Below are 10,204 nucleotides of genomic sequence, written 5' to 3'. Positions count from 1 at the left end.
AAAAAAAAAAAAAAAAAAGAACACTGGCTGCTCTTCCAGAGCTCTTGAGTTTAATTTCCAGCAACCACATGGTGGCTCACAACCATCTATAAAGGGATATGATGCCTTCTTCTGGCATGTAGATGTACATGCAGACAGAACAACTCATACTTTTAAAAAAAATATGCAGTAAGATTTAAAATATAATGAATGTTTTTCGGGCAGTTATAAATAAATGATAGTATTAAATGTACTTGTATCAATGACTCACTAGATACTGAGTTGTATTAAGGACGTGCAGATACACACAGGCAGTATGATTGTCTTTCCTGTTTGGAATCAGCTCTGAACAGTCACATTATTTTCATAAACAGCATGACTGAAGTTATGCATGGGTGGAAAGAATGCTTAATGTGGTCAACTAGTAAAGTGGATTCAGGTTGTAGAATAAATTAAGAACTTTGTTGCATTCTCTCTCATGTTCTCTTGTTCTTTTTCATGAGTAAAAATGGAAAGGAAAAACCACCATGAATATAGGATGCAATGGAATAGAGTTTATGAGGGAGGAAGGAACATGATGAATCTGATCATGTGCTTTGGCTTTTGCCTTATTTATAGAGGTCACCTGTGGGTTTCATAAGTTTCAGTATTTTTAAAGGCATGTTTAAAATATTTTAGGATGATAATTTCAGGTTAAAAGATAATTATTTAAGTGAGTTCAGTCTTAATGATTCAGTTTGACAGCAGTGTCTCCTGTTTAGAATTAGAGATGGCTCAACAGTTAGCACACTTGCTACTCTTGCAGAGAATGACTTTGATTCCAGAATCTACTTAGTGGCTCACAACGATCTGCAACTCCTGTTCCAAAATATTGGATGCCCTCTTGGGCACAAGGCATGCACATGGTGCAGAACAGAATTCCCAGCTATCACATTAGAACAGGAGGGAGCATCTACTATCACTTCAGTATTACAGTCCTCACCTTTTTGGGTGTAGGAGGAGGGAGAATGAGAGTATGTTCCAGAGAGATATGAAAATTTTATGACAACTACTCCTGTTCTCTAAGAACATAAATCCAGTAAAACAGTACCCTTCTCAGGACCAAGTTTCTTGAATGTATCTGTATTCCAAGGAGTACCAAATTGTCAGGATTGTTTGATAAATAGCAAAGTGGTGTGTGCTCCCATCATGAGGTGAAAACAGTATATATTTCAAAATCTGAAAATTCCTATATATTGCTAGAAAATGAAAAAAAGACTGGCCCTGATTGCTGATCAAATTCATATTTCATGGCACTTGCATTTTTCTTCCTCTCTCCGCCTCTCCCCTTCCTCTCCCTCTTCCCATCCTTCCCTCTTCCCCTCCCCTCCCCTTCCTCCCTCTACCCCTCTCTTTCCTCTCCTTCCTCTCCTTCCCCTCCCTCTTCCCCTCTCTCCCTCCCCCTCCTCCCCTCCCCTCCCCCCCCCCCCCCCCCCCCCCCCCCCCCCCCCCCCCCCCCCCCTCTCTCCCCTCCCCTCCCTTCTCCTCCCCTCCCTTGCTTTCTTTCTTTTTTGAGGGGGGTAAGTTCCAAAATTTCTGAGGTGTCAAAGAAGGATAATAGGTATAAAGAGAGTATTTTGTACCTTGAAATTTGATTTTCTGTTTTCTTCTTCTTTGTGAATTTGACTTTTATTATTGAATTTCATGCTTTCCTTTTACTTAATCATTTGTAGCATGGCAGAACCAAAGATAAAATTCTGTCTTTTTGCATGGTATAAAATGGTTTCTTGGTATCAGTATGTTCTCAAAAATGAAATTTAAAAAAGGAACTGAATTAAGAGAGACCTCAGTTACTGAGCATAATGATCAGGTACCATTTGTACCTACTCTAGTCTTTTGTCTTTGTCTCATCATAGACTCTTAAATAACAGAGAAAAAGGAACTTCCCAGTATCCATTTCCAGTAATCCTGGATTACTATAATCCTCCTTTCTGTTCTGCTTTTCTGTTTGAAGGGCATTTCTCTTTTTTGAATGCTAATAGCATTTTTATGATAGGGGAGCTCCAGAGAGAGTATAGGAGGCTATCAGTGCTATAAAAAGATAACATTTCGAATGATTTTCAAACTGTTTTTCCTTTGTTTCACTCAAATATTGAAAGATAGTTGTTCTTTAATGCACCCCACCTCCACAGATGCAGAAACTTTTTTTTTTTTTTTTCTTTCCAAGACAGGGTTTCTCTGTAGCCCTGGCTGTTCTGGAACTCACTTTGTAGACCAGGCTGGCCTCAAACTCACAGAGATTCACCTGCCTCTGCCTCCCAAGTGCTGGGATTAAAAGCGTGCACCAACATAGTCTGAAAAGTAAACTAAATATTAATAAGATAGAATATCATCTAGTAACAGTAGTGATTAATTTTGAGGTTTAATGATGCTATTATTGATGCTATTTATTTTTCTGTTATGGTTAATATGGTTTGATCAAAGCCCAAAGAGTCTAGGTTTATGTAAAAGAGTTTTTCTGATGCACACATATCAGTGTTATTCTTTGATATCTTTGAAGGTCCATTTTTAGATATTCTTATATGCTAGAAGGCAAGCTGCTGAATATTTACAGTAAATTTTGTTTGCTTGTTAAATAGTAACATCTTGTTTTTTTGTTTCTGCATGAAGAGCCTGACAAAAATTAAATAATAAAACATTAAAACATTGTCAGGGAAAGTAACATTGAAATGAAAAGACTTTATTATTAATAAAACAGTGCCATTTGTACATATTGATAAGAGAAGACACTACATATGACCCTACAGAGTAGATAATAGAAGAGCATGGAACATAATATGCAGGAATTGACACTGGCTTCACAGATTTAGGAGTCTTAGGCTCATCGCTCGCTCACTATGTTATGTCCTTAGTCTAGCGGCCTGACTGTAATGATTACCCATCTTTTCACCTGTAGAGTGGGGAGGGATTTATAAGTTCTGACATACCATTTAAAAGTGACACATACAAACTGCCTGACATGTTGTGGTAATTTTGAGGTATTACTTTTGGCAAGAAAATATTAGTAATGTGCAAACAGATAAACATTTTTGTGGATGTATAATGCAGTATTAGGTGCATTTCATAGTTATTGAATATGATATAGCTATAGTTTTACAATTAGGTTAAGCAAAACAAACAAACAAAAAACCTTAAACTATTTTGATTATTATAGAGTAATATAAAACATAAGTTATTTTACTGTAAGACTTTAGATTGGAAATACTTTTTGGGTAGGTAGTAAGATTAAATTGTGCTATTATTTAGGGAGAGAGAAAAAAGACAATTATAGATACATAGTCTGCAAGTTAAAGACAGCTATGAAACTAATATAAAGCATGAGTTATTTCAATTTTTTTAATAATATTGTCCACATTTAGTCTGCTGCTGGTCAAAGAAAATCAGTAACTAGTACAAACTATATAAAATTTTTGTATAAGTGTTTAGAAGCTGTGTTTGTTTTCTTTCTCTTTCTTTTTTCCAAACCCTTAGGAAAAAAATGATATTCTTTGTATTCTCAGTAGGGGAGCACGTCAGTGACATCCCCACCCGCACCCGTGTGCGTGTGCATGCGTGTGCGTGTGTGTTGGGCTGAGTTTGCTTTTCTGAGATGGGCTCTGTATAGGGAGGCTGGCTGAGACTTTTTGTCTTCTAGTCCTCTAGCTGAATCATCTCTGGAGCTTACAGACATGAGTTACCGTATGCAACTCAAGGATAGAATTTGATATGAACTCTGCAGTTTTGGTGCAGTCTATAGTTATTGAATATCCACTATATCTGTAGTTTTTTTTAAAAAAAATTAACCAGTCAGATTTATATATCAATAAATTCTAAATTCACAAGATTCCCATACAATAATTTCAGAGCCAATTGATTATGATAAAGCTGCCCACTTAGATCAGACAAGTTATCCCAATTATTCTATCTCTATATGATATTCATAACTACCTGAGGTCATTTCAAACCACACAAGATCAGGATCTTCTTTCTGTCCATCCTCCATCTTGCTCCCTTGTCCCCTTCTTCTGAGTGCTCTCTGTCTCTCCAAGTCTTAGTTCCCCCTGCCTTTTCCCTGTCCAATCACAGGCCTCCTGCCGCACTAATATTCAAATTGATTAGACAGGGAAAATCTTGCCACATATCACCCTTTCTGTTTAATTAAAAAAACAAAAACAAAACCCTTTTTTATCTCAGATATAAATTGAGCACAACTATTACCATTTTGTAATTTATAAAGTACAAGATAGACCCAACACACGGTCCATCAGTTTTGTTAATAAAACAGAACACTGTCATCTATCCTAGCTTAAAAGACTTATAATTTTACACCTGACTTATGTCCTGGCTTTAATGTCATCTGAAAATTATCCTCTCAAATCTGTTCTCTCAAAGTTAAATAGCCTGGGTTGATGATGAGACTTTAAGTACCCTTTCAACTCCATTAGACATCTGAGAATGATCAATGCTAACTGCAAATATATAGGAAGCCTAACACTGCTTCCAGAACTGAGATAAATTGTAGAAACAGCTGTGTCCCTGTACGGCCCCAGTAAGTCAGGAAGTTGGAGCATCCATCTGTCTTCAGCCTTCTGTCCCAGAATTATCTGACAGACCTTAGAGAAACAGGAATATTAAGGACTAGCCTATTCTGTCTCGGCAGAACTAAGCTGTCGTAACCTGTAAATTGTGTCCTTTTGAGAACAGTACAGTTCTGCAGGAGAGATTGGTAATTGTCTGCCCAGTGGTAACCATAAATGTACAGCCTCACCTGGAGGTGAGATGCTCATCTGCTTCTTTGAATCCATGAATGGGGAAGCTGTTAGGAGCAGATTTGTCTCAACAACAAGTGAATAAGTAACATTAAATGTCACATTTTGGGGATTTCTGATGTTTTTGAAAACCAACTATCTATGTAAAGTGATATTCAGCTTGAAGAAGTTATGAAGAGTCATTGCCCCAGTTGCCTGGGCTTTGGGGCTGGAGAGGGTTATTATAGGTTGTCTTTCTAGGGAATGTAGAAATGGCCATAATTGGAACAGGGAGGAAATAGCTAGAATTAATTAAATAGCCATAATCTCAATCGGTAGAAATCTTTATAATTGTTACTACGTTGAAACCATAATTTCTTATTTTGGTACAGAATTTATTTTGATGCAAAATCTAGGTTTTCATTCATATAAATTTCTTCTATTGATACAAAAAAATTTAAGAGCACAGGGCTTAGACCCAGTCTTTCTATAATATAACTTGTTGTTATCAACTGATCTGAGATATTTAAGCCTGTGAGTTAAGGGCCAAATAACAAATTCATGGCTCTGAGCTTATTGTTAGGGGTTTTTCAGATATTTTAATTAGAAATGGCTAAGAGTAGTTAATAGAGAACAGTCTAGATTACTTTACATAGGTATCTATAGTTTTAAGATTAGGTTAAACAGAAAAAAACTTAAACCATTTCGTTTATTATAGGGTTATTGATCAGCTGCCTTCCAAAATACTGTTCATTTTCTTCTGTTATTAAAATCATATATGTAAATACTTCAAACAGATTTAATTTTATTTTTTTAGCACATACAGGAAAACTCCATAGAGTTGGCACAAAAATATCATTGTTAATAAGATCAAATCTGTTTATGACTATGAGCTCATGATAATATATAAATCACATTTTTCTCAATTTTTATTTCATCTTAACTTTGTTTCTTTGTTTTTGGTTTCTAGAACTTCCACATAATCTGCAATGTTCTTTTATAATTGTACAGTGGCGCTGCTAGTTATATTTTGTGTGTGTGGAGGTGAGAGAGGAGAGAGTAATCAGTCTCAGAAGCAGAGTGACGGGATGATAGGCAGTAGGGGCGTGGTGCACACCCAGCAGCCGGGTGAAGCTGAGGTCTTATTAGTTGTCTTAGAATCTAGTTTAGTAGGTTCTCATTTTCTGGTAGATTTCATCTGTGATGTAATCAGAAGCATCTAAAAGCTCCATGGACTCCCTTTTAGTATTAGTTAGTATTTAGTGTCCATTTAGACCTTAGTATTTTGGTTTCCCCTTTATCATAAAGAATTCTATAAGCCTTGTCAAGGTAAATACTGAATTCCATTATCAGAATATCCATTAAGGCTTTTTTTTTTAAACTTGAAGAAAGCCATTTATGATAACACAGGGCACAGATGGAAAAGTACCCACCAGACAGCGCTTCTCACTTTCATATTGACAGTGGATTTAGTGTAATAATGACACATGATAGAGGTATCTCCATACTACGTGGGAGGAAAACTACATTTTTACATGGACTTAGTCATTTACCCAAATTGAAAACTGTAAGTTATTACCTACAGATGTTTGGTTGAAAATAGACTTTTTAGTTTTTGGAGAAGATTGTGTTGCTTTTGTAAGCTTAAAATGACATTCTCTTTTACTTTAGTGAATCATTTTGTCTTGAACTTTAATACTGTATGTCCCCCCACCCCCATTTTTTAAAAACCTATTTTGTGATCAGTGGAAAATTAATGGTGAAATTATAAAACAATTTAATAAAATGTTTCATAAGAATGACCCTTTATTGTTTTTGAATAAATATTATTCCTAAGAACCAAAGGTGAGATTTTTTTTTTTTTTTTTATATTTTGTAATTTCTGTTCAGACTGAGGACTAGGGAAACAATCATGATTGTATTTCCCTTCTTTTTTATTCTAGTAGATGACATTGTGTACTGGTCGGGTCTCAGATATTGTACTTAAAATCTATATGTAATTAGACTATTAAATACATGTGTCTATTATTTTCCTTTTAGACTGAACAAAAAATTGTAAGTAAAGAATGTGTAGTATATGATTATGGAATTGAGATATGATTTCAGATTTAACCTATTTTTAGTCATTAAGAATTATTGCCAGGTGGTGGTGGTGGACACTTTTAATCCCCCCCTCTGGAGGCAGAACCAGGTAGATCTCTGAGTTCAAGACCAGTATGGTCTACAGAGAGTGTTCCAGGAGAAAACTGTGTCTCAGGGAAAAAAAAAGTCAGGCTAGTCCCATAGTATTTTGTTTACAACGTAAAACTGGAGAGTGTGTGCTGCTTAACATCTACTGTCTAGAAGTTTCCATACCTCTAATTCATCTTTTCTTTCTGTAGGAAAGACGGCTAAAAGAAAAAGAGGCCAGAAGAGAAGCCAACAAAAGACAAGCAAAGGTGAGGAGGGGCTTATGTGTGGGTGTGCATCTTCATATCTACAGTCTTTTGTTTTTTGTTTTGTTTTGTTTTGTTTTTAAAAACAGGGTTGTTAAGGTATTTGTCAGAGAACTTTATATAAAATAAAGGAAATCTTTGTAATATTGAAATTGATTTAAATCTGTATTTTTCCATATATACTTACTTTGTGTGTGTGTGTGTGTTGTTTTTTGTTTTATATATACCAGGGTATTCTGGACTGAGCCCTTGTAACCTAGTCTTTACATTGTCATTTGTTTCCTTTATAAAGGGTTAAAAATTCTAAGCTAGCTTGCGATCTGGACTTTGCCTGACCCTATTAAATACAGAAGACAAATGACTTTGTGGGCCAACTGAATGATTTGTATACTTATCATTTTTAGGCTAAAAATATGGCTTATTTGTACTCAATTGGATAATTTGATAATAGATTACAGTGAGACCATCAGTTGGCTTTGCTTTACCTCTGATGATCTAGATTGAAACACTATAAGCTTCAGTATTCCCCAAAACATGTAGTTTCCCTGGAATATACGTGTAAAGTTGTAAGTACCATCCATGTTCAGCTGTTACTTTTAAACTGACATGCTTAATATCAAGAAGGTTTCAGAAAGCTTCTGCATTCTGAGGGCATCTAATAGAAATGATTTCTGGGACCCAGGGACAAACACTGAATTTCATTTCACATTCTATATGTGCCATGCCTGACTAGCCATGATTGAGTTTTTCTTGGCAGGTAGCAAACGTCTGACTCACTTGAGCAAGCCCACCATGTTCTTTGATCCTCCACCTTTATACTGGTTGTAGCTCGTAGGAAGCAAGTTGGAGATGATACCGCTGCTGTACTTTGGAAGTGGGAGCCAGTTCATTACTTTATGGTGTAAAAGAAAAAGAGTGCTTACATTCACTGCTAAATCCACCCTGTCTTACGTCATGACCTGGAAATTGGATCATAGGAGCTGTAGTGGATAAAGTCTAAGAAGAAAATCTTAATGAAAACAGTTGATGTTTATGGCTATTTCATGTTCAACATCAACACAAGCACATTTTGTTTTACTAGTAAGCTCTCAATTTCCAGATAGTAAATGTCATGTTTCTATATTTCCTTTGTGTTTTTACATTTGTTTGTATAGTCTTCCTTTGTATTTGTGGGTCCCTTATCTGTAATCTATCTATAGACCAGAATTGTAGCTAAGCCTACATTTATAGTGAATGTGTACATATCCTTGCATTAATTTTTAAAGAAGATTTTATATTTAATTATGTGTTCTTGTTTGTGGCTGTGTGGGAATATGTGTATATGACTGCAGGTGCCTGTAGAGGTCAGGTCTCCCTAGAGTTGGAGCTATAAATGGTTGTGAGCCATGTGATGTGGGTGCTGAGAACTGAATTTGGATCCTCTGGAAAAGTAACAAGTGTTCTTAATCATTGAACTACCTCTCCAACCTTTGTCATTATTATTATTATTATTATTTAAAAGAATTTAACAATTGCATACAACTTAACATAGTACTGGGTATTATAACTGGTATGATCTAGAGTATAGGGACTTGGGCATCTTCAGGTTTGGGTGTTTGAGAATGGATAAGAAACTTGTCTTGGAACCAGTTTTCTTGAGTTTTGAGGGAAGACTATGTAGTATAGTTTATTTTTTATATTTGTTGATGCTGTGTTCTGAGTCTTTCATAATGGTTTGAATTGTAAGAAGTTATTTTCACTTACTGGACTGCTTCTAAATATTTTTTCCTTAATTTCCCCATAGATGGGTGTCTGTGTTTAGTTTTGATCTTCTTTTTGTTGGGGAAGTCAATTTATGGCCCAGTGTTAAGCTTTTCCAATAGGGCTGATCTTGAATGTGAACTTGTTGATGAAAACCTCCCCCCTCTCCTCCCTTTTCATGTTTTTGCACATCAAGTAGAGGACTTCCTTGTCAGGGGAAGGTCTTGTAACTGTATCTGTGTAGCCATGGAGGAGTATGCTGAGGATAAATGAAAGGAGGCAAGGTTGTGCCAGTGACAAGGCTGTCTCCTCTAGGACTTTTGATAGATGAAGCTTTGTCTTACAGCTGCTGAGCATAGTTGAGAAACCTCCATATCACAGCCCCTTTCTGGGGGTGCAGAGATGAGAGCTGTCTCCTTGGAGAGTGTTATCGTGGGTAGAATGGCCAAATTTTAACCAGTTCCCTGACATTCTCTGTATACTGAGGTAAAATGAAAGCCTAGTGAACCTCTCAGAAACTTGATAATATTATTTTGTTAAAGTTTATATCTGTGATCTGTTGAAAGAAAAATATGAGGGTGAAACTTTCATGATTTCCTGAGTACCCAATATTTAGTGGTTTGGGAGATACAGGTTTCTAAAATCCATCCATCTACCCATCCATCCATTGCTTGTTTTTTGTTTAATTATATTAACCGTGTGTGTGAGTGTGCATGTGTACACATTACCATGCACATGTGTAGGTCAGAGGACAACTTGCTGGAGTTCTCTCCTTTCACCATATGGGTCCCGGGATTAAATACAAGTTTTCCGGATTGGCGTCAAGCATGCTTACCCACTGAGCATTTTACTGGCCCCAAGATACAGATCTTTTCCTTAATGAAAACTTTCTAAAGTAAAGAAATAAGCTGAACAGGAGGACTGCTTGTTTTTCAGCTAACAAAATGAAATATAGTTGTCATGATGATCAATAGAGTACATTGGTTTTGGAGTTAAGAGTTGTTAGTCTTTGAAATAAAGCTCATTATTTAGCTCTCGTTTAGCTAGGTTTCCTGAGGCACTGGTGGTTGGTCACACATGCTGATTATAAGAGCTGATGGCTGGAAGGAGTTTTGCAGTTATGTAAAGAAAGAAAAAACAGTGCAAAAACTTGAGATACACCTTTAGACTTGTCAGGGCTCCCATAACTTTGAAAAGAAGGAGGATTTATTAAGTACAAGTATATTGCAGATGAAATAGAATATTGTTGATAAAGGAACAAAGAGAACAACTTAGAACTGAAAC

At 36.1% G+C, this 10,204-nt stretch overlaps 1 protein-coding gene across 1 annotated transcript in view; it reads left to right on the top strand.

The window, feature by feature from the left end:
• Ddx10 (DEAD-box helicase 10) overlaps positions 1-10,204 on the top strand; it is a 142,671-nt gene that overhangs the window by 87,336 nt on the left and 45,131 nt on the right. Inside the window, exon 16 of the mRNA XM_021171852.2 lies at positions 7,127-7,183. Within this exon, the coding sequence (XP_021027511.1) occupies positions 7,127-7,183 (57 nt within the window). The remainder of the gene's footprint in view (positions 1-7,126; positions 7,184-10,204) is intronic.

Source organism: Mus caroli, chromosome 9 (assembly GCF_900094665.2).
Source record: "Mus caroli chromosome 9, CAROLI_EIJ_v1.1, whole genome shotgun sequence".
In the NCBI taxonomy this organism is placed as follows: domain Eukaryota; kingdom Metazoa; phylum Chordata; class Mammalia; order Rodentia; family Muridae; genus Mus; species Mus caroli.
The sequence above is the reverse complement of the archived record's forward strand: the minus strand, read 5'-3'. Positions and strand labels throughout refer to the sequence as shown.